Genomic DNA, 24,757 nt, shown 5'->3' with positions numbered 1-24,757 from the left:
TATTGCTTTATTGTGAAGTTTAATTAATTATTAATTATTCTTTGCCAAGCAATGCTGCTGTTCAATTGGTATATCCATGAATGCCTTCTAGAGCTCTAAGATTTAACATACTCTAAATGAAAATTTCTCTTTTGGAATTTGTTCCATTTTGTCTTACGTCAGTAAATTGAATCAAACAGCTGCTTCAGCTTAAAGCAAAATAAAAACAGCAAAACCTAGAAAGTCAAAATGCCTAGGAATTCAGACCTTTTTGCTTGCCCACTGCCCAGCTGGTAGTGAATCCAGGTGGTTAAACCTCCGGAATGTGTTTGAGGTCTGCCCACATTTCTCCTAGCTCCTAGCTGTCTGAACGCCATCTGAGAAGTCGTCTGTTGTGTTTGCAGGCTGCATAGCTCCCTCACAGCTCATAGTTGCCAGTGATTACACTCAGTCTTCTCACCACAGTCAGTAGCCACAGTGTGACTGTGGTCCCTCCCGTGAGAATGTGAGAGCTCAGCCTGCAGGGACCTTGCCTGCCATGTTCCCCGCTGTCCACTTGGTTCCTGCCACTAAATGCCAGGTGCACTCTAGACCTGGGGAATGTCTCATTGGGCAAACTAGAGTCCTGCCTTGTAGGACTCACCTTCATTTTCGTTGAAACATTAATATTCTCGGTGACATGTCATATCTTGTAGTTTGCTCACTGTGTTATACCCCCCTAAGAATGTGCATGTTCCTGTTTTAGGAGTGTGGGTTGGGGTTATGTGGAAGGCATTTGGCTCCATGAACAGGACAGGCCTTGGGTTAGGATTGGTGTCATCCAGAAGTGATGTGTGATGTTAAAAGATGAGTTGTGTGTTCAGTAAGATCTCATGCAGTCATTGTTTATGAGCCACGTGCGTGAGGTAAAAATATTTGAAACTGTAAACTCCATGAGCTTTAGAAGCCATTTGGTTCCATTTCTTTGATCTGATATAGCCGCCTAATTTCCTGAAGACTATCTTTCTTCTAAAGATGCTAGCATGTGGTTCGTGTTAAGGGATTCCTCGGGAGGGCACTACCCGTATGAAAACAATCACCCACAGTTAGTCCAGCACTATTTATGAGAAGTGAAATGCCTTCCAGATGGAGGCCATTTATAGACAATGGCTTTCTCATAATGGGACTTTGAAGCAGGCTTCGGCTTACCATGGTTGCTTGGAGCCGCAGACAGCTCTCTCAGAAAGCCATTTGCACGAGTACTTTATTTCTTGATTAATTGTGTTCCACTGTTAAACCAACCCGAGCTCGATTGACAATTCACGGCTCTGCTGTGCCCTCTGGTAGGTAATTAGCCTCCAGTAGTTAGAGCAAGGCGAAGTCATGAGAGTTTCCCCCTGATTTGATTCTTGGATTATAATGAAATGAAGCCACAGGTTTACACCCTCACATGTAATGCAAACATTTAAAAACCTTAGTCCTCTGACCCAAGCTGTCCCTGAAAGGTCAACTGCTGCTTGTGTGACAGTATCAGAGATGAGGTACAGTCTGTGCCATAAAACCAGCATCCAAGATGAGCCATGGCACGCACACTCCCCCTTTCAGAGCCAAGCCTTCCGAGGAGCTCCGGGCACCAGGCCTTCTGGGCTGACTGGAGTCTTGACATCTTATTCATGCTTAGGTAGAGAGTGCATTTTTGGTCAGGTCAGTCCTAATACTCCTAACACGACTCATGTTATCCTGGTAGTTTCTGATAGCCATTAAGTTAAGTAACAGGCCACTTAGTTCACATGCAAACTCGTTTTAGTAACAGCAAAGCTTCTGGAGTGGTTTGAAGATTAGGGTAATTGAAACATTTGAGGTGGCCATCTGGCTTTTGGATTAAACCCTAGCCACTACTCTCAGATGATCTTTCTTCTCTTTAAGGAAACTGGCTGCCTCCAGATTGGAATTTAAAATGTACTACATCACCATCCATGCTCACGTGTTTAAAGTAAAACACGGCTCGTATATAATCCAGTTAGTGCCAGACTAGGGAGAGGAAAATAATTACAGAGTGTAAAACGAACCTGCCTTCCCCTGTAGTACCTGCTAACTAATAATTCATTAAGCTTAATTACTCCTGATGCTTTTATAGTCACTCCAGAAAATTTCCCAGAAAAGTTGGCCATTTCAGAACAAATGTTAACTAAATAAAATAATTCAACTTTCTTTATAGAGTTTTCCTGTTAAAATGAAATTCCCAACAACTGGGGTTAGTTCGGCATTTGGAAGGCCCCAAGTTTAGGCTTTAAGCTAGGGAGGAAGTGTTTCTCATGGAGACAGAGTTCTAGGTTTCTGTTTAGAATGCTCTGAATGGGCATTTCCAACAGGCCATGTGCAGCCAAGATAGCTGTGAATGTTGCCCAGGGCCGAGTGTGACTGTGACTACTACACAGTGGGTGCTCATATTCATGGCCTTTTTCCTTGTTTGTTTTTTTATTGGTGAGATTCTGGTTGACCTCAACTTTATGAAGAGAGAATAGTTAGCATGAATTTCTTCACATAATATTCTAGAGATAGAGAACCTACATAAAACTGGGACTTGTTTCTCAGTTTAGTCTGGATTTATGTTTCACTAGAAATGTTCATTTGGAGTGAGTGAGTGAGTGTGTGTGTGCGTGCTTGTGTGTGTGTGTGTGTGTGTGTGTGTGTGTGTGTGTGTTGAGGTGAATGCTTCTTAACTTAGAGATTCTGTCCTCCTTTTGTCCCCAAAGGCAAATATTATCTCTTATCCACCCAAGTTCTTGGCAGCCTTACCTGGGATTATGGCACATCTTCTTGCCTGCTTTTCACCTAATTTGCCAGGATATTCAGTGTTATAGGGAGTTTAAGTTTTGGGTTATTTGAGGATATTCAGTCAAATGTTGGGTTTTGAAATGTCACTTTATCACATTAAGAGTCTGCACATAAATGTCATTTGGCTTAGGAGCCGGTAGTTTTTCACCTTCACAGAATTGTTGTCTTACGTTTTTGAGATTAAAATCAATTCTAGAGCTTTGACTTTTAGCATGTGCTGATTTTAGAAATGCTACGTCATGAGAGGGATATAGAGAAAGCATAAAGGACAGGACGCCCTGGTCCCCCTCCTTCCTTCACTCCTGCATCCTTGCCTCACTGGGGTCTCTCCTGACTCTATTTAGTTCTTTATATTTACTCCAAGGATCATTCTCTGGCCCACACTGTAATGACTGGAGTGACTGTGGACCCAGTTAGGAAAAGAAAACGGAGCTAGGGAGCTGATGAGGGGATTGGAACACTGCATGCTGGGAATGCTGATGTTTACCCAAGTAGGTAACCATGTTGAGCTAAATTATTTTAGAAACTCCTCTCACAGGTAGCATTACCTATACTCCACTGTGTGTGTCCCTCCCCACCTTGTGGACACAGCCATGCTAAGCATGGTGTGAGGTGTTCTTGTGTGCTGACCTGTTTTCCTTTGGGTATGTACCCAGGCCTGGTGCAGCTGAATCATGCAGTAGCTCTATTTTTAGTTAAGCAGTGTTGTGCTGTTACACACACTGGCGTAAGCCGCAAGTTTGTGTTCCTGGACTGTTTTCTTCAGCAGGAATTGGGCAACACCAGTGATTTTGATGACCCCCCTGCGGTGTTTAAACCAGAGACTTGAGAACTATTTGCTTGGACAGTTCTGGCAATGTGTTGTGGCCTTGGAATATGAGCATTGTCTTTTGACTACTGTCTCTTAAAATAGCAGTTCTTAGTTAACTCAGTGAGCTAATGTATGGATGGAACAGCTGTTTAGAATTTATGGAGAATTTTAACCCACTTTTATAACATCAGGATTCAATTTTAGTTTGAGTTTTTTTGAACAGTTAACTATCCATATGGAGTAATGGTTTAACTTTTATTCTTTCTTGTGGGGAGGTTGGGGGAGGGAGGTCCTTCCCAGGAACAAAGACAAAATAAACTTATCTTTAAGATGGAATAAAATGCACTGTCTTGTAATTACCATATGGATCCACTGAACCGTTTTCTAAGTCTTAGAAACAGATGAAGTATTAGTGATCTTATTTTTATTCTGTGTTGAAACATTGTGCTGTTGCTTCATCCAAGGAATTGGGTCATTTATTTATAAGTGTTACCAACTATGCTAAAAAGATTAAAATAATAGTTTGGGATGTAGCAGAGTTGATGGCATGCTTGCTTAGCTTGTTCAAGACTCTGAGTTCAAGCCCTAGCACCCCACCCCTGAAGTTTAACATTGTAAGAATAATGGGATCGGGGCCGGAAAGATAGTCCAGTGGTTAAGAGCACTTGGTGTTCTTCAGAGCACCCCCTGCAGAGCTCACAACCTGCAACTCCAGTTCCTGGGGATCTGATAGCTTCTGCTGGCATCTCTGGACTCTTGCATACATGTGGCACACATAACCCCGTGTAGTAGGCACACACACAACACATAAATAATAATAAAAAAGAATAATGGGATTGCCTGAGAGACTAACTGTGGTAACTAACGCTTCTTGTCTTAGCTACTGTTAGTGTGAGGAAACACCATGACCACAGCAGCGAATAGAGGAAAGGGTTTAGTTGAGGGCTTTCTAACAGTCACAGCATGGTGAGCCCAGTGGCGGCAGGCCGGCAGGCAGAGCGCTGGAGCGGTAGCTGGGTGCTCACATTTGATCTGAACTGCAAATTAGAATACGATAACTTTTCAAAGCCCACCCCAGTGGCACACCTCCTCCAACAAGGTCACACCTAAGGCTTCCTGAACAGTCCGCCACCTAGGGACCAAGCATTCAAATATATTAGCCTGTGGCAGCCATTCTCATTCAAACCAGCAAGGTCCTTTGTTTCTCAATATGTAAGACGGTGTGAAAGAAGGCTAGAGATGCCTTTTGTAAGCTACTTTTAGTGAACTTCGAGGGACACAATTGAAAAAACCACATTTTGTCTTATATGTTCTTGTATGTCAATGTATCTGATAAGTAAGGTTCACAGATGCCAAAGACCTGTATATGTGATTCATATAGCAACTAGTCAAAGTCCTTTCCATCCCCCAACGTTTAGAAGCAGCTCCCTGGGAGGAGGGCCTGCAAGGCCACTGATGGATATTAGTATGTTTTCACCCATGTCAGAGCTTCTTCCGTTGTAGACTAAGCCCCTCACTCACTGCTCACAGTCCTGTCTTAGGAAGTATTCGATGTGGCTTTTGTGTCTTAGAAACCTAGTAAGCCGTCTCGGTCTCACCGTTGCTTTCATTCTGTCTCTGCTAGTGTGAGTACTCAGTGTAATAACTACCAGAATTATGAAACAACCACTGCTTTCTCTTTCTCCAGATGCTTTTGTCTGTTTGTGTGAGAATGCTGGGGCACAAGCTCAGTTTGTACTTGCCAGGCCATCATTCTGTCACTGAGCCACATCCGCAGCCTTTTCTTTCCCAAGGGTATACAAGGGGGTCAGGTTGCTTAGTGTTTATAAAACCATTTGGCATTTTGGGAGAAATTATTCTGCTTTGCTACTGTTTGTAATTGTGTTCCATCACTCTCCACTCTTTAATGGATTTCTATTCTCTTGCCAAATCATCTCTACTATTTAAAACTTGGGACCACACGGTCCAAGTCTAACTGTGATGTTCCTCTGAGTTTCCTCCTGCCTCAGACTATTCAGAAAAGCTCTCAAGTTCTCCCTGCTGGGGGTCCACTCATTTGCTTTTTTCCCACCTTTTAAGATTTTACTGATTTGTTTTTCATTTATGTGTATGTGTGTATATCACTGCCCTGTACATGGGTGCCTGTGGAAGCTAGAGAAGAGTATCAGGCCTGAGACTGCAGTTATGGGTGGCTGGGAGCCTGCTGTGGGTTCTCAGGACCAAACTCAGGGCCCTCTGAGCAGTAAGGGCTTTTAGCCACTGATGTGTCTCTCCAGCTCCTCTTGTCCTTTAACATTTCTAGATTTACCATGCCACAGTCTAGGACAGTGGTCTATACCGCTTTTCTACTGCTGCTTTTTTACATTGATGAGTTTTTTTTCTTTGTGTTTAAGGAGGCTATGTTGTCTTGTTACTGTAGTGCTCAGGTCCTCTGTGTCCTTATTTATCTCCAGTTCTCTCTCTCTCTCTCTTTTCAGGGCAAGTTTATTCGGATCAACTTTGATGTAACTGGCTATATTGTTGGGGCCAACATTGAAACATGTATCCTTTTTCACAATTGCAGTCCAGAATAATGGCTTCATTTTCCTGCAACCTTAAGCAGCCATCTGTGATAGCAAACCTGATGGGACTTCAGTGACATTGAGACACATGCAGGTACTTTCAGCTACTGGTTACCAGCTCTAAAATGGTGTGGATATTTTGTTGTTTTAGCCATAGAGGTTAGAAAGATGGCTCAGAAGTTACTAGCTCATGCTGCTCTTGCAGGGGACGCTGGTTTGGTTCTCAGAATCCAGGTCAGGAGCTCACAACTGCATGTAACTCCATTCCCAGGGGAGCCAGCGCCCTCTTCTGTCCTCCATAGGCACTGCATGCACATGGTGCACACACATTCACACAGGCCCCCACATGTACTTATAATTAACAAATCTTTGAAGCCAGCCACAAACTTGTGGCCTCCATGGTGTATGACTGGACAGCTATGGTTGATCGCCCACAGTTTACCATATTCTCATGATGATCCTAGGCTGTGCCCCGATTCAGTGAGGCAAACCTATGAAATTATGGGGTTAAAGTAATTTAATAAAGTTATAGCAAAGACAGAGCATGTCAGATACATAGAATAATCCTAAGAAATGTCATTGCATAGAATTGTCTGAAGGGATAATAGGTATATACGAAACAAATTTAGGGGGACTGGGAATATAGCTCAGTTGGTAGGATCTTTGGCTAGTCCTAGATTTGACCTTGTCATACACACAATTCCTGTTTGATTATAATACATAAGCAACAATTAGTGAGATCATAAATAATCTCCTATAGTAGAAATTGATTTTATATAGATGAAGGCTAGGTGGAAACGTTCCTGTGAATCAGGAATAGAAATGTATACACCCAAAGCCAGGGCGGGGATGGTGCTCCCGGGAACTCGACACTTAGCTCAGTGCATACTATGCTGCTAGTGACATCCTTCATCAGACTGTGCTTTCCACCACATTGTGACATGGTGGAGTTAGCCTGAGGCATTTTGCACTTAGAGAATTAATTCATTTGGTAGCCCCCGGAAAGATATACCCCCCCCCAGAAGAGGTTATCCCTTTGCAAAGCAATGAAACAGATTCCATGAGCACCCAATGTGCCTGTGGACCCTTCGACACTACGGCAGCATCCAAGCACTGTGCAGAGGACCCCAGCCAGTCTCACATTGAACCCTGAAATTCGGGTGCTGCTTCCATGGAGTTCTGCCCTGGGGAACCCAGCAGGTGGGTAACATCATGATTTAGGCAGTGTTCTCTCAGCTTCAGTGCAGGGAACAAAAAAACCTTTGGTCAGCGTAGCAACCATGTCATCTGATCATAGCTACATGCCAAAACACTGTAAGAACCCCACATGCAAAGATGGAGGGCTGGCACCTAGCTCATGCGGGTTTTTATGGGGGGGGGGGTCGCAGGAGCTGAGTGCTCAGGCAAATGTGGTTTTGGATCACGTCCTCAAGGTTAAGCTTGATTGTCAGCCTAATGGGATTTAGACGTAATAGAAACAACTGTCCAGGCAGGCCTGTGAGGGATTGTCTCTGCAGAGCTAAGTGGGAGAACCCACTTTCCATGTAGGCGGTACCGTTCATGGGCACAGGTCCTCGAGAAAACAAGCAGAGAACAAGAACTCACCTGTTTCCTGTGGATGCACAGTGACCACGGGCTTCATTCACCTGCTGCCACAGCCTCCCCACCGTGATGAATTCAAACTGTGAGCCAAAGTAAATCTTTCCTTCCTTGAGCTGCTCCTGTCCGGAACTGTGCCACAGTGATGAGGAAAGTAACACGCGGCAAGCCTGTGTTCTTAGCTCTTCATTCGTTGACTGCGTCCTAGCTCGGTGGTCTGTACCTGTGGCTCCTTGTTTCTACACTTGTGATATTCTGGTGTTAGATACCACCTACCTTAAGCAACTATATTTCGTTCATGTTTAGTAGCTTCCTTCACTTCCCATGTAGTTCTGTGTTCTTTTAACATACTCCACAGTATCACATGGTAGGGGGAATAGCAATGGGGTTGAAGGAAACACCTGTAATCTCTTCTGTTCCCTCCCAACCCACTGAGTCTAGAAAATTAAGAATTATAAGCTGCTTTTTTTTTTTTTTTTTTTTTTTTTTTTTTTGGTCTCATCTAAAATACAATTCTTTAGATTGGTTCACTGTATCAGAGTTGATATGTAGCCAAGAAAGAAATGTTCCCTGCTTAGTAACTATATCCTTAACCGGCTCTGCTCAGACCTTCTGGAAAAGTCTCGTGCTGTTCGTCAAGCTAAAGATGAGCGTACGTTCCATATCTTTTACCAGCTGCTATCTGGAGCAGGGGAGCACCTGAAGTGTAAGTAATGGGTCCCTACTGTTCCCGACTGCTGCTCCTAAGGAGCAGTTGTGCTATATTGGCTTTAGAGTTGGACATGCTGGTCCACACCTTTAATTCCAGCAGTTGGGAGGCAGAAGCCAGCCACTCTCGAGTTCAAGGTCATCCTGGTCTATATAAGAGAGTTCAGGTCAGCCAAGGCTACATAAAGAGACCCTGTCTTAAATTAAAATCCATCTTTGTGTGATTCTCTTCCAACATTGATAGTGGAGTTTGGGGGGGGGCTGAGATAAATTTACTTAATAAAATATAGAATAAAAAAGCTTTTATTCCCTGACTTACAACTAAGTATAGACTGTATTTGCATTGACACTAGAATGAGTGAGTAGTGGGTGTTTGTTTATGTGAATCACAAGGACTGCAGACAGGGCTGGGCAGAATAGAAAGTACATTTTTGGTTAAAAAACATTTAATTTGAGAAGAACTTAAAGACAAGTATGGTCTAACCTTACCACTCAGGAGTCAGAGGCAGGTGGACCTCTGAGCATTTGAGGCCAGTCTCGTTTACATAGTGAGTTTCAGGCCAGCCAGGGCTACATAGTGAGAACCTGTCTGACTGAGTCAGAAATGCTGAGAGAAGATGGACGACGTTTTTATTCCTTGAGTCCTAGATTCAGTGTTTCTGCACACCTACTATACACATTTTATTTATAAATAAATATGTGTGTGTGTGTAGTAGCTTTACAATAGATGCATGCTGCAATGAGACTTTCCTCACCTCTAATGCTGTGAGTACACAAAACTAGAATCTACTTAGGGAAAGCTTCAAGGGGTAAAAACTCAGCATCACACAGTATTGCTACAGAGTCCAAACACTCAAGATGATACATTAGAAGAGAATAAAACTCTGAGGCATTCATTTGCGGACAGATAACGACTCTGCAATTGGAATGAATCAAAGGATTTTCAAAGTGTTGAAAGAAGGTGTGGGGAAGTAAACAGTTCCTAGTAGAAAGTCAATGTGATCTAGTTAAGAATCGAGAGAGCTAGTTACCTGCTAAGATGAAAATGCAGAATGAGAAGAACATCAAAGCTTTCATTCAAATGATGCTGAAAGTTCTTAAATCTATGGATTTTACTTCTTTCTGAGCCACAAATAGAAAATTGTACAAATCACTATGCACCCCCCCAAAAAAAATTACAGAGGTGTTTAGATGTTCACATCTTCTTTCCTTCCTTCATTGAAACAAATACTGGAAAATTGTATGTTTACACGTTACATGAATTAAGAAGGAAAAGCATGCCAGCGATGGATTGAATGACAGGCTCAATCTCCTGCGTTCTCGGTGTTCATATGTAGAGTGTTTTAGTCTGTTTATGAGTATGGATTACATTTTATTTCATTGTATTTCCTTTTAGCTGACTTACTCCTGGAAGGTTTTAATAACTACAGATTCCTCTCCAATGGCTATATACCTATCCCTGGACAGCAGGACAAGGATAATTTTCAGGAGACCATGGAAGCGATGCACATAATGGGCTTCTCCCACGAAGAGATACTCTGTAAGTGTGTCCTAACTCTCTGCCCTTTACTCTTAGAGCACCTGTGAATTTGCTATAAACAGCTCAAATTAGAAAATAACTGGGCCGCTAATGAGCCTGCCTTTGTTTTATGAAACCCTGAAGAATTAACAAAAAGTTACTGGAGCCAGTTCTCAGCACCAGAGAAGCTGGAATATGTCTGCTCCATTTTGATGGATTTTCTTTCTTTCTTTCTTTCTTTCTTTCTTTCTTTCTTTCTTTCTTTCTCTCTTTCTTTCTTTCTGTTTGTTTGTTTTTTCTTTCCATCAATATAAAGCAATGCTTAAAGTCGTGTCTTCAGTGCTGCAGTTTGGAAACATCTCTTTCAAAAAGGAGAGAAACACTGACCAAGCTTCCATGCCAGAAAACACAGGTAAACTGATGACCACTGCTTTCCTTTTTCCTTTAGGTTGTGGCTGGAGGGTGGGGGGTGAAGGGTGGGGTGGGATAGGCTCTCACTATATTCTACACGCTGGCCCCAAACTCTTAAATCCTTCTGCCTTAGCCTCCTGAGTACAGATAAGCAGTATGTGCCGTACTCACTGGGAATCTAGATTTTTCTAATATGAAATTTTTCTGTTCTTAAATGTTGAGAATGGATTTAAATAAACACTGGTCAGGAATAAAAGTTTGCACACCAAGAGGATGTGGTTGCAGGTATTGGGAGTTGCCAGATTGTTTCTGAAGGGTAATGAACCCCTATAGCCTGGAGGCTTTACAGGGACATCCCCAGTGGTCAGTGAGTGAATACTGACATAAAGTACATCAGCCACCCTTGACATAGTCTTTCTGCAGTAGGAAGATGGCTATTTGGTAAGGTGCCTGCTATATATGCTGTGCAATGGACCTGAGTTCCATTCTAGAACCTACATAAAAATCATCAATGGGTCACACACTTGTAATCAAGCAAGATGGATGTGAGCAATCCAGCTGACAACCCAGCCTAATGAGTAAGCTCTGAGCCAGTAACAACACCCAAGGGTGCCCTGTAGCTTCCACATTCACGTGCACACATGTACACATACATACACATGAACACAGACCACCCACCCCTGCCCTGAATCCCTTTTTGGTAACACGTTTGAGGTTTGTCAGTGTTTATTCCTGTGTGACTCCTGAGGGACTGACTCTCCTCCTGTGTCGGGGTCACTATCTCTTGTTTCTGAGACAGGGTTTCTCTGTGTAGCCCTGGCTATCCTGGAACTCGCTCTGTAGATCAGGCTGGCCTTCAACTCCCAGTGATCCATTTGCCTCTGGTTTTGAGTGAGTGTTCAATTAAAGGAGTGCAGTACCATACCTGGGTCATGGTCACCATTTTTTGACCAGGCTATGGGCCTTCTTCCTAGAGCTTCTGACCACTGGGACCCTTTCGTGTGACGTTTGGTCACACAGTTAGATTAGCAGAAGGGGCTCCATCCACCATGTGCCTCTCACCTGGTCACATCCAGCTTAGTGGAGTAATTTAAGATTTAAGGTAAGACATGTTACGGTACAGTTTGGCTTTAAGATCTTGAAGTGAGCCATAGGAAGGCCAGCAGAGCAAAGGTTTGCTGTCTCTTGCTGATGTGTTGTTGATCTAGAAGAACAGAAACCATTTTAGCAGACCTAAAGCCTTCAAGACTTGACTTTCTAGAGTTTTCCTTTGCTTAAATGCTGTGATTGGATTGTGAGTAGAAATGGAGCATTTAGGAAACTTTTCCACTGCAGTTGCACAGAAACTCTGCCACCTGCTTGGGATGAACGTGATGGAGTTCACTCGGGCCATCCTCACCCCCCGGATCAAGGTTGGCCGAGACTACGTACAGAAAGCCCAGACGAAAGAGCAAGTGAGTGTGATGGTGACTGCTCTTACAAATGCACTGACATGATAGGCTGTGGGTGTTTCACCTTCTGCTTGGCAGGTACCAAACTGAGTTAGTAAGAGCACATGGAATTACCTTGGTATTAAATGAGTTTTGTCTTTTCTGTAGTGATATATTTCCCCAAGGAATTTTAGATTGATTTTTATAAGTAAATTTGAAATGTCATCTCCAGTTGTCCCCTAATCTGGTAGACAAATCTTTGTTTATAGCAGCCAAACAAGGCCAAGTGTACTACTGTCTCCTTACTGGGTGGTACAGCAGCGTGAACAGAGAGGTCATACTTACTGTTTAGTTGTGCTGGTTTTAAGGACATTAAGCTTTGATTAAGAAGGTTGGAAGGTGATTAAGAAGGTTGGAACCCTCTAGTGGCAAACTGCCAAGAAACCAAGTTGCTGAGAGTTGCTGTTGCCCCGAGCTCTAAGGCCAGGGAGGAGGGCTTTGCCCATTCCCAAAAGTGATTAGCCACAGTTCTCATTAAGTATACTAATGCCTCTATTGATGTGTAACATTGAGATATATTTAAGCAGTAAATGCCATTTGAAGGGTGAGTTCTGTGTAGCATTGAACACCATATTACAGCTACTAGTGTTTTGTTGAGACTACTTCCTGGGTAAAAGGTTGATATTATCTAATTACAGGCAGATTTTGCAGTGGAAGCATTGGCAAAAGCTACCTATGAGCGTCTGTTTCGCTGGCTCGTTCACCGCATCAATAAAGCACTGGATAGGACCAAACGCCAGGGAGCTTCTTTCATTGGAATCCTGGATATTGCTGGTTTTGAAATTTTTGAGGTATTCATCTCCCTCCCTTTTGCTCTTTTTTTTCTTCCCCCCTTTTTGTTCATTCTCCTAACAAATGTTAGGTTCGCTTATGTATGCAGTCAGAAATAAGCAGGTACATACATTCCTTGCTCTTTGATTAGAGCCGCAAATGACCACTCAGTTCACAGAGTAAAGAGCTGGGGAGACACCGTGAGGCTGCGTGCTCAGGGCTTGAGTGTCTGAGTGCTGACAGACATGCTCGTGTGTGAGGTAGGGGTGGGAAGACTGGGTGCTACCCAGGGCCTTGAGATCACTAGTGAGTGTTCTGGACAAGAATGCCAGTTCAGAAAGCCTTCCCCCTTCTGGATAGAGTCCACTATGGTCCTATAAGGGAGAGTATTTATCCAAGGCTAGAAGTTGCTGGAAAGCCACTATGTCTAGATAGAGTTGACCAAAGGAAGAGGGGGCCGGAGATGTAGAGGTAGAGCCACCTCCAGGAGGCCAGAGCGAAGGTGGCTTGACTCAGCAGTACATGGCAGGATGAGGGCCTGTGTCCTGCGAAGGCACATTTGATGATGGGGTTTAATACTCCATCATTGACCAAACACCACCAACACAGCAAAGACTTCTGGGCACACATCCGCTGTGAATTTTCAGAAGTCTCCACAGCCTCTGATAGACTATGTAGAAGGCATAACTCTTAGGTGCTGCTGCTATGATGAACGTGTCCCTTTTGCCACCATTGTGTTTTGAATTGTCCTGTTTTAAAATGCTGTCTAGCCTCATAAAAAGTGGGTCACTGTGGTAAGCCGTTTTCGCCATTCAGTTTACACCACTACTGTCCAAGTCCTTAGTATGGATGATGCGTAAATAACTTTATAGTGGCTGGGTACATTTAAAAATACATTAAAAAGCAGTCTATCGCCGTTCCCTATGTAAACAGTGAAAGAAAGACCCCCATTTATAACAGATGAAGCAGATGAAACATCTCAAAACGAGCATGGAGGAGCCTGTGCAGGCAGCCTGACTTCTGGTTTCACCCCTGGAAATGAAGTATGTAAGATGCTTGCAGGGTGGGCAGACAGATGCCCACGGTGCTGCATGTAGCCAGGAGGCAAGAGCAGAGACAAGATGGGGACCTCGGTCCCCTGACAGACAGACTTCCAAAACATATATGCCGGTTTGATCTCTGGCTCTTCAGCTTCTGGAGCAAATTCTGAAAATAACAACTTTTTATATTGTGCAACAGCAGAATTTCAAACCTTGGGGGTTCTTCCATTCATATTACACATCCTATTAACTCACTGGGAGAAATGTCAGACGCATAGCAAATATTCACAGTGGGGTTCTTAAAACTAGACCATCTGCATATAGCCATGTGGTGCATACATGCTGAGCATGTATTCAATCACTGGGCCTGGAGACATGACTCAGCAGTTACACTCCCTGCTCTTGCTCAGGACCTGGTTGGGTTCCCAGCACCCACAGGACTGCTCACAACTATCTGTAACTCTGGTACCTTCCTCTGGCTACATCAGTCACTGCATGCATGTTGTCTGTAGACATGCATGCAGATACATAAAATAAAAATATTGAAAAAAAATACTGATGTCTTTTAGCCTTTGTAAAGGTTGGTGAGGACTTAATTTGATAATTTGACATATAAGGAGATGGGGGTTTATAGACTCAAGTAAATTAGTGAAAAGTGAGGGGGTTTTGAAAGAAGAAACTGCTTTTAGATTCCATAGAGATTGTAAATAACATAAAGGTTGATTAGGAAACACAGCTCACAAATTGGCTCAAGTATGTATAATTTTTATACTGAGATTTTTTTTTTCTTACAAGAGAAAGCATTTAATTGGGGGCTGGCTTACAATTTTAGAGGCTTAGTCCATTATCATCATGGTGGGGAGCGTGGCAGCAGGTGTGGCTACGAGGTATAGCTAGGAGCTGCATCTAATCCACAAGCAGAGAGGGCTGGGCATAGACAAAGAGACTGGGCCTATCTTGGGCTTGTGAAACCTCAAAGCCCATCCCCAGTGACACACTTCCTCCAACAAGGCCACACCTTCTAATCCTCCTAATCCTATCAGAGAGTTCCAGTCCCTGGTGACAAGCATTCAGATTCAGCACTAAGAAGTATAGGGAGCCATGTCAGAGAAACCCTGACTCAGAAAACCAAACAAAACATAATAATAAATAGGCTGAGTGTGGGGATGCACACCTTTAATTCCAGCACTCAGGAGGCAGAGGCAGGAGGATCTCTTGAGTTCAAGGGCAGCCTGGTCTATAGTCAGGACCCTGTCTCACCCCCTCCTCCAAAATAACAGGTTCCAACTTGGGTATCTTCCTGAGTGGTAGAGTGCTTGCTTAGGATGCTTAAACTCAGGGTTTACCTTCAGCTACAGTTGTGGGGCTGGAGAGATGGCTCAGCGGTTAACAGTGCTTGCTGCTGTTGCAGAGGCCCCAGGTTCAGTTTAAGTCATTAAAATGTAGTTGACGGTTTAAACATAGATATTCATTATTTTTAAAATCTATTGCATGTAACTGAATATAATAGCATGTCATAAGCCCAGAGGCAAAGCAAAATCCATTTATACAGACAGGAACAAACCTAATACTTAATTATTAATGTAGTTAATGAGACAGTGTTGGAAGGCAAGCAGTGTGTCCTCCCAGTATGACCTCATTCTAAACAGCAAACCAGCTTTCTGGGCTGTGGGGTACTGTGTGGCCTTTCCAGACCACAAATCTATTCCATGGAGACCAATTGAACCTCTAATTTAAAGCCACTTTTTATAACGAAAGAGGTTATGGGTACATTGTACTTGTGTGAACAGCATGGAATTAGAATATGTGTTGTACTTAATAGGATGAGTAAATTAGGAAAATTACATATCTTAATCTATCCACCCAACAGAACAATAGGAGGGGGCCGCATCAGGACAATGGCATTAATGAATGAAAGCTGCTCAGGTGCACTTGACAGCAGCAGGGCAGTGTCACGCACCGTTGGTATTGGCTACGGTCAGACACCTGATAGGAGGATGACCTTCATAGAAAATCGGAGGAGCCTCACCCTTACTACGAGCATTATGTGTTAGGCTCAGGCTGTGCTCCCAGCAACAATTCATAACCTGATTCTTATTCATCTTTTACATCACTGTGGTTGGTGTGTGTGTGTGTGTGTGTGTGTGTGTGTGTGTGTTTACATTCATGCACTCACAGAAGCTGATTCTCTTTCCACCACATGGTTCCCAGGGATTGAACTCAGCTTGTCAGGCCTGGCCTTTTCCCACTGGACCATCTCACCAGCCCTCTCATCTTTTCAAAAATGCTGTGACAGCTGGAGTAGATAGGAGTAAGAAAGAGGCAGATGGAGAGAAAGCCCTCCCCTAGTGTCATCAATAGCAGTAAACAGTATCAGTAAACAGTAAACATTAAGGGTATCATTGATGCCGAACAAATAGTTTTGAATGAGCTTTTGGGGTAACTAGTTGGCTAAGTATTCCTGTCTTCTCTCCCATGTTTGGACAATCATTCAACCTTTAGCTGAACTCCTTCGAGCAGCTGTGCATCAACTACACCAACGAGAAGCTGCAGCAGCTGTTCAACCACACCATGTTCATCCTGGAGCAGGAGGAGTACCAGCGTGAGGGCATCGAGTGGAACTTCATCGACTTCGGTCTCGACCTGCAGCCCTGCATCGACCTCATAGAGAGACCTGTGAGTGCTTCCTTCCTGCCCTGCTTCCTGTTCTTTAAGTTTCTTTCTGGCATAATCTGAGACAGACAGTCTAGAAAAATGACATTATGGTAACGCAGACTGTATATAAGTGTTCTTGCAGTTGACGCCTCCATTATGTCTCCTTACATGTAGCTCCGACCACCCTGTCCTTGTGTTTGTACATGTGTTAGATAATGTGCTGTGGTCCCTACAGACTGCAGCGACCAGTCTGGTAGTGACACTGGTGTGTACCGGTCAGAGGCCACGTGGACCTTCCACTTGGCACACATCCTTTCTGGGTAATACAGGGATGCTTAGCTAAGAACAGTATTGTCACATAAATTCATTTTTTTGAATAATTGAATTCAAGCTTGCCCTTTTGTAAGCACTTTTTATTTGGACAGTTTTGTGTTTTGTTTTTTGAAATATGTTGGCAGGGCATCCTTTCGGCAGATAGATGTTTAAGGACAATCTTAGCATCGGAATTTATTTTCTTTGTTATTTTCTCAGTAGCCCTAGCTGCCTGCCACTGTGACCATGGCTCCTCCAGGGATAGCAATCTTGGATACTATGGATTTTCACCCCTCTTTAATGGATCAGGAACCCTGAAAAATCTTTGAGAAGGAGCCAGGATTTCTATGTCCTATGCACCTTGCAGTCCATCCAGTCAGCCAGTGCCTGTGCCTGTCATATCATCACTTTGCTAAGTCTAAATAATAGACTTAACTATATAACCTCTACTTGTCTTTCAAATAACATTTGCTTACACAGCTAGCTCTTCACCCAATAAATACTTGGAAAATGGATTGTAAAGTTTTGTACAAAAAAAAAAAAAATGTCCAAGAATGCTATACATGTGAGTTGAGTACTGTGTCACATGCCAGCTATGCTGGCACTACGGCAGTAAATGATGGCCCAGAAACACTACTGAGTGGACCACTGCTGTCTACTTTATTAAGACATAATTCACATATACAACTCATCTGTTAAGGCTGCAAGTCAGTGGTTTTGTACTGTATCATAACATTGTGTGACCATCACCACTAATCCTACACTTTCATAACCTCATCCCACTAAAATCCTCATACCCATTAGCAGCCACAGGCACGCACACACGCATGCATGCACACACACGCACACACACAGCATGTTACTGCTGATGATGTACTTTCTGTCCTGGATTTCCCAAGGCCTTTTAAAGTGATTGGTAACTTATGTTATCATAATTTATCAGTCACTGTCTTGCTGCTGTGACAGAACAAAGCCACCTACAGAAGGAAGAGTTTGTTTGACATATGGTTCCAGGGGGATAAGTGTCCATTGTGGCAGGGACAGCCTGAGAGTAAACCTGGGACGGTGTGTGCCTTCGAAACCTCAAGCACTTCCTACAGTGAGGCCAGGCTTCCCCAAACAGCACCACCAACTGGGGACAGAGTCTGGGGACATTTTCATTCAGATGTCCACACTGCGATGTACTTGGTAATAATAGCTTTAGGTGTTTTACCAACAAGAAATGATACAGCTTATTTAATCATTACTTAAACAAAAACTTACGTTGCTTAGCATGTAAAGTGTCTGAAGTAGCTGGTTAGTTTTGAGTTTTAGAGTATATCCAGCCGGCCACTGAACATAAAATACTCATTTTCATCTTCTGCCCCCTCCACCCCTCACTCAGTTCCTTTCTCGGTTCTGTCTTTGATGCTTTTCTGGAGTGTCTACCTCTAATTAGTTTACTTGCAATGCACATATTTCAAGGCTTATTTGGTAACGTACATTTCTGCTTGGATCATAGTAGCTTATGACCATGTTTGAGTTATTAGTTTGTTATGGCTTGGACATACTTTCCTTCCTAGTGATTGGTTTTTTCATAGATCTTCATAAAGCTAATCCTTTTAGCAGTGAGCTGTCACCCCATAGAACCGGTGTCAGATCTGTCAGTCCCCACTGCCTTTCATTATCAGGCCAATCCTCCTGGCGTGCTGGCCCTCCTGGATGAAGAATGCTGGTTCCCTAAAGCCACAGATAAGACTTTTGTTGAAAAACTGGTTCAGGAGCAAGGTTCCCACTCCAAGTTTCAAAAGCCACGGCAACTGAAAGACAAAGCCGACTTCTGCATTATCCACTATGCGGGGAAGGTGAGTGCCCTCTAGTTGAACAGCTTGTTAGGGTGCTGCTCGGGGGAGCTGGGGAGACGGCTCAGCAGGTGAAGTGCTTGTTGCCTAGCATGGGGGCCTGAGTTTGGGGCTTCAGCACCCGCATCAAAGTCAGACATGGTGGAATACGCCTGTAACCCCAGTGTGTGAGGCATGGTGGAGAAATAGGTCACTGGGCTCGCTGCCCAGCCAGTTTAGCTGAAATGACAGGCTGTAGGGTCAGCAGGAGATGCTACTCAAGCTGTTAAGTGGGGAGTGATGTATAAAGATAGCTAAGTGGACTTGGGATCCACGTGTGCATGCTTACACCACACACATACACACAGAAAGAGAGAACTTCTGAGCAACCTTTAGTCCTAGTATATTTTATAGTATAAGGTGATGATGACCATGCATCATGTATGTTTTAATATATTATTACAGATACCTGACCATGGAGACAGTCCAGTTTGGGGATTGTTTAGTGAAAGTCTCTGATTAAGACTTAGGATGTAATTATTTTCATGTTTGATTTTGTGTTCTCCATTTCATGCCACTTGGCTTTGTTGTGGGACAGGTGGACTATAAGGCAGATGAATGGCTGATGAAGAACATGGACCCTCTGAATGACAATGTGGCCACTCTCCTGCACCAATCGTCAGACAGATTCGTGGCTGAGCTTTGGAAGGATGGTGAGAATGAGCTTGTGTCTGTATTTAAGCTTGGCCTGAATCTTCTGTAGTTAAGGTTTATTGATGGTTCTCTCACATACATGTGTGTTTGTATATATCCATATGTTTTTATTACTTTAAAATCTTCCCTAGAGCAGGGCTGCCGTTATATCAGAAGTTGCCCGTCTTATGAATACTTGGATTAAGAAATAAATAACAAGCTACCTGCCCCCTTAGTCAGATGCTGTGAAGAGTATGGAAGCATTATGCATTCAGAGCCACAAGAAGCTACAGGATCCCTCAGGCTCCCCAGTGACAGTTGAAGTTATGACCTAAAGGCTCAGGCACAAGCAACCCAAGAAGAACCTTTTCCTGGTGCTGAAACAGGTCTAGCTGCATCTCCCATCGTGTGCATATATGCACATGCATGCACGCAGGCACACACAGCAGCTACAGAGTGAATGCTTCAGTGTCCTGCATACAGGCCAGTTGCTTCTGTTTTCATTACTCTTCATAGTTCTGCTGTGGGTAGAAACTTCAAGTGTTTTCTGGTGAATTTTACCACAGGCTGCATTTTACTAGGATATGAAATGCTTGTATTTCTTTAGACCTTGTAGAAACACGCCTAGAGTTTATCAGTCAGCCACCCCCTTCATCCTGATTATGTCCCTTGCTGGACCTCAGGTGACCACCACTGACTCAGTAACCAACTCATTTCCATTTTCTTGATAACATCCCAAGGAGTATTAGTCCAGCCATCTTCTCAGAGGTAGAGAAAACGAAACACAAGAGAGAGAAAGGGATTTTGGCAATTAGGCGAAGGAAAGAGATTTAAAAAAAAAAAAAAAAAAGGATGAAGAGAAAATCTCCAAAAACAGTGACCTTGTGAAAGGCAATCTACTCAAGAATGACTATGTGTTCCAGTGTATGAGAGAGTTTATAGGGTGGGGCAAACCATTCCCATGCATGCCTGTGCCCCGGGAAGAAATGTGCCTAAGACTATAAAGGGGGAGGGGGCTTTAGGAGAAGGCTGTCTCTCCTACAAGTACACAGTGTCCATTGCAATGGCCTAGTTAGTCAAGAGTGCTGTCTGAATACACAGCAAAGGCTTTTGGTCCTTGCTCGGTCCAAAGTTTCAGAGTAGGGCTGTTCTGGACTGTGAGGTGTTAAGTCTTATCATCATGGGCTCTGAAAAACTGAGCATGATGCAGGAGAAAGGACCAGGCTCGGGTCAGAGTTGGCAGTGTGGGTATGGAAAGTCTCTCAGAGGAGTGCTGTATAGTGTTGCCTGTCATAAATACTTGCCTGCCCCAGGGGTTGGGTCAAACTCAGCCCCTCTTCCTCCTAGGTCAATGAACAAGTCAGATTGGATTGGGGCAAGAAAGCCAGTAGGGTGATCTGATGTGGGAATGGGAAGCCAGCACTCGGGAGTCTGTTCTGTTCTGGCTATACAGTAAGGCTGGGCAGGACAGGCAGTAAGCAGGGAGTGAGGCTGAGGTGATGTTTGAGGCCCGGCTCAACCCTAGTACCCTGACCCAGATGGAGAAATGCTTAGATTTCACTGAACAAAGGGCATCTCCATAGATGTGTTTAGTCTAAATGTAAATATGGTGGGTTGTTTCCTGGGTAGATGGGGTGACACCCCCCTGGAAGGGAAGGATAGGAGGTGACAGGAAAGAGTGGGTCTGGAAGGAACGCAGAGGGAAAGGGCAGAGAAGGCCTACAAAGGCCCCAGGGACCTAGTGAGAAAAATTAAGTACTGGGCTCACACTCTCTCGTTGCATGAACCCCCTCTGACCTGTCTCTTTTCTTAGCAAAACTGTCACGTGAGACCCTGGCTGAGCGCTTAACCTGTGTACATAGCCACAGTGGTACTCCACTGAACATCTAGGAGATGGTCCGAAAGCATGAAAGATCCCTAGCCTGCCCCAAACAGGCTTGTCAGGCAGTAAGGAATATGGAGAAACCGGGTTTGTCTTTGTCTTTGCTCCCAGCTCCCTGGACTTCCTCCTCCCACCCCTACTTTAGTTGCAGATACTGGCAAGGGTCAGGTTTTAGAGTCAAAGACATGATGGGTAAGGAGGAGGCTTGAGTGATGAATGCACAAAGGGTCACAGACAATGGGACTCACAGCCAGGGCCATGTGTGAAGAATCTTTCCCCGCTCTCTTTATGAGTGCTAACGTACCCTTCAATCCTACTCGTCCGTGCTTAGTCTGACCATGCAGGCTGCGCTATATGCTCAGCTGTTTTTAGCCCTTGTCCTGCTGCAGATGTGTGGCTTGAGTACAGTGGCCACTCTTATCAGAATAGAGTGAGAAGTCTTATCTGTTGCCCACCAGCGTAGGTGGACAGTTGGTTAAATCTGAAACAAGAGAGCTCAGAGGCCACATGCTATTGTAGAGTAGAATACAAGTGGAAAGGCATCCCAGGCTTTTCCAGGCTTGAGGCCAGTGGGTTTCACACACAAGGTCAGTGGCAGGCTCAGCAGTTGGATGAGGGAACCAAAATTCGAGATAGTCATTGTCCCTCAAGATGTTAAGATCCCTTGGGCTAAGAGCAACTTTTTCCTTAGGAAAAAAATGGCCCTGGTGAAACATGTAATTATTTCCTTTTCATGCCGCTGGAATGCAAGAACAGGAAACGATGAGTTGACCACAAATGGAGAATATACGATGGATGCTTGCCTCCGGCAGCATAGTCCCTTGAGCTGAAGACACTGTGTGTTAAAGTCCAGTTTGTGTGAGAGTTTCGCACAGTTTTCTCAAGGCCAAACCAAAAGGAATAAGTGTATTGATGGCAGCCCTGCCCTAGAGATTCATAGTGCCCTGCTTTCATTAGAAGCTGTTGTTTGGGGATCTTTCAACCAGCTGCATAGGAATTCATGCCCTTCCTCATTATTTATGTATATAAACAGCAACAGCTAAAGCTTGTATTGTTGTGTACAGTGCCTCCTAGGGCACTTTCATGAGTAATGGCATGATCAAAACTTTAAAATTATTTTAACATTTGCTATTTGCTACAGCAGAACTTTAGTAGCTAACTAATCTTTTAGAAATTTGTATTTGAAGTGAATTATGTTTCCAAAATCTGTACTGGGAAACCTTGGCAGTAGAAGCCACTGATTTTGCATTTATCTTAGCACTCTGACTTAACTTCAGTCTTGCCCAGATTTACCAATTGCAAGACAGATTAATCAGTGCCTCCTTACTCTTAAACATCGTCAGTGTGACGTGATGCTCACACCTGAAGGTGGGAATATGCTTCCTTAATTCAGCTTAAATTTATTATATACGGAACTTTATCCAAATGCACAGATTCTCGAAACAGTAATTTTTGCATAGGATCTGCCCTGGGCTGGCTACTTTGGTAGCCCCATTTCAGAGTTTACTTGTGATGTCAAATGTCTTTCACACTAACTGAAGTGTTTGTGTATCTGCTCTTCTGTCCTGTTTTCACTGTTTCTCTGCTTTAGAGATTCAGAATATTCAGAGAGCTTCTTTCTATGACAGTGTTTCTGGTCTTCATGAGCCGCCAGGTGAATGTATACAGCCTGCAGGACCTCCAAAACACAAGGGTTTTAAGGCCACAGGAGAAATGGTGTGGGTGGGGGCTGGCAGGGTGGCCTGGGAGGTGGGGCTGGTTTTGGGGTTTCTGTTCGTTTTGCTCATAGGCCTGCATGAACATCCCATTTCATGCTCTGTTTTATTATACTTCAAGGCAACTGTTTGAGTGCATAAACAATTCAGTCGCTACTGCCTATACATCGCTTCTTATTTACGCATAGCACTTAGTGTTGCAAATTAAAAGGTATGTCACTACCTTTTCCAGTTGCTATTTTGATACACACTTCTCCAAGCAAATTGGTAGGAACTGGTCTGCCAAATGGCATCTTTTCTATTCCTGAATGGCCCTTTAGGTTCTCTGCTCTTAGGGAATTCTCGAAAGGGAGTTTCTCCCTTTACTGCATTTTGTGAAAAAAATGTTTGTGTTTACCTCAGGGTTGTGGGTCTCATCATTGTTCCTTTGGTTTGGACTTGGGATGTTATCGGCTGTTGGCCTTTTCTTTTGAGCTAGCGGCACTGGACCTGTCTATTAAGCTTGATGTATTCATTTTTACACTGAGGCCCAGTGAAATGTTCTTAGAATTTATACTTTGCTCTTAACATTGAGCTCCAAATGTTTAGATTCTGTACTCTGTATCCTTAGCCCTATTTTCAGGTATGTCTTAGAAGTGACTAAAGGGTCCCCAAAGCCCAGAACAATGTGAAACTTACCCAGTCTTCCAATTTTTTAATGAAATTGCAAAGTAGCAATACTTGAAGGTGAAGTCAGTTTCATCTTACAAAGTGTATGAATTTGGAACATAAGAATGCTAAAGTCTAAACCCATCTCAGAAGTCACTGTTTAAAACGTTACGGAGCTGTGCTGTTTTAATGCTTGCCCTCAGTTGGAGCTGGCATACTGTGAAGGAAGCCAACTGTGAGCCTGGAATGGGAGCAAAGTCTAGGAAATGACAGACAGCACTGCCCACAGTGAGGACTCCTCACAGTGCTGAAAGCAGAAACCTTTAGCCCAGTTGTCTTTGGCCCTGGGGAGCCTGGAGGATGCTGAGAAAGGCTAGAGGAAGGCAACTTAAGCCTTTTCAGATTTGTGTGGTCTTACGACCTGTGCTCTGTCAAAGGTTGGCATTTTGAGAAAGGCTGAGGCAGAAGGATCACTTGTGTGAAGTCAGCATGGGCTGTAGAGTTAGACTCAGTCTCAGAACCACAGAAAAATTAGCAATAACTGTTGAGGACAGCTTAGAAGCAAAGTGTCTTCTCTAAGAGTCTTTGAAAGAGTCAAAGCCTGTTGTTGGGCCCTCTCATTTCCCCAGCAGCTGGCCTGCGGAAACATCCCATGAAAAGCTAGAGGAAGTCACCGAGTGAGCTGCAGCCCCATACACCAGCCTAGCCCTGCCCCTGTGAGACTTGATCTGTCAGGTGCCCAGACCAGGCATTTGGTTGTGCTGCCAAGATCCAGTGCAGAGCCCCTCTTTGGTGCCTTCATTTCAGTAAACAAGCAGCTCCTCGCCACATTCCCACCACAGCACTAAAGGCTGTCCCTGGCTCTGTCTCTCCTGTGTTGTGAAGTGGCTTTTGGTTGCACTCCTCAACTGAACTGAAGTGGCAAAGCTGTCAAACTCCTCAGAATCCATCCATCCATCCATCCATCCAACATGGCTATGTACAGGCCTTGTTTATGGGTCTAAGGGGCTCCAGGGGAAGATGAGGGGTTCAGAGATGAAAATGCTGTGTCCTAGGTGCTTTCCTGGAAGACAATAGCAGAATTTCGAGGACTGATTGTGGATGGCTGGGACTTGCTGATGTGTGAAGAAACCCTGGCAGTCCTGCACACTAATCTGGATGCTGTGCTTCCAAGCGTGTTTGTCACCAGGACTATGTGGACCCTGCCCCCAAAACAAAACAAACACCAACCAAACCAACTGTAGTCTTAATGTTGAGGAAATAAGTTTCTAGGCTTTCAAGGATTAAAAAACGAGCCCCTGGGTAAAGAGATGTTGAAAAACATCA

The 24,757-nt window shown here is 43.9% G+C and overlaps 1 protein-coding gene across 5 annotated transcripts in view; it reads left to right on the top strand.

The window, feature by feature from the left end:
• The window catches only part of Myh10 (myosin heavy chain 10), a 122,142-nt gene that overhangs the window by 61,061 nt on the left and 36,324 nt on the right, over positions 1-24,757 (top strand). For 3 of the 5 annotated variants that reach the window (XM_051180318.1, XM_051180319.1, XM_051180321.1), the window contains 10 exons: positions 6,085-6,148; positions 8,375-8,473; positions 9,872-10,015; positions 10,311-10,406; positions 11,741-11,859; positions 12,534-12,686; positions 16,209-16,382; positions 18,344-18,517; positions 19,092-19,206; positions 22,660-22,722. In XM_051180318.1, the coding sequence (XP_051036275.1) occupies positions 6,085-6,148; positions 8,375-8,473; positions 9,872-10,015; positions 10,311-10,406; positions 11,741-11,859; positions 12,534-12,686; positions 16,209-16,382; positions 18,344-18,517; positions 19,092-19,206; positions 22,660-22,722 (1,201 nt within the window). The remainder of the gene's footprint in view (positions 1-6,084; positions 6,149-8,374; positions 8,474-9,871; positions 10,016-10,310; positions 10,407-11,740; positions 11,860-12,533; positions 12,687-16,208; positions 16,383-18,343; positions 18,518-19,091; positions 19,207-22,659; positions 22,723-24,757) is intronic. The other 2 variants (XM_051180322.1, XM_051180320.1) reach the window with 1 other exon arrangement.

Source organism: Phodopus roborovskii, unplaced genomic scaffold, assembly GCF_943737965.1.
Source record: "Phodopus roborovskii unplaced genomic scaffold, PHOROB, whole genome shotgun sequence".
Taxonomy (NCBI): Eukaryota; Metazoa; Chordata; class Mammalia; order Rodentia; family Cricetidae; genus Phodopus; species Phodopus roborovskii.
This window is presented reverse-complemented; position numbering and strand designations above follow the sequence as displayed.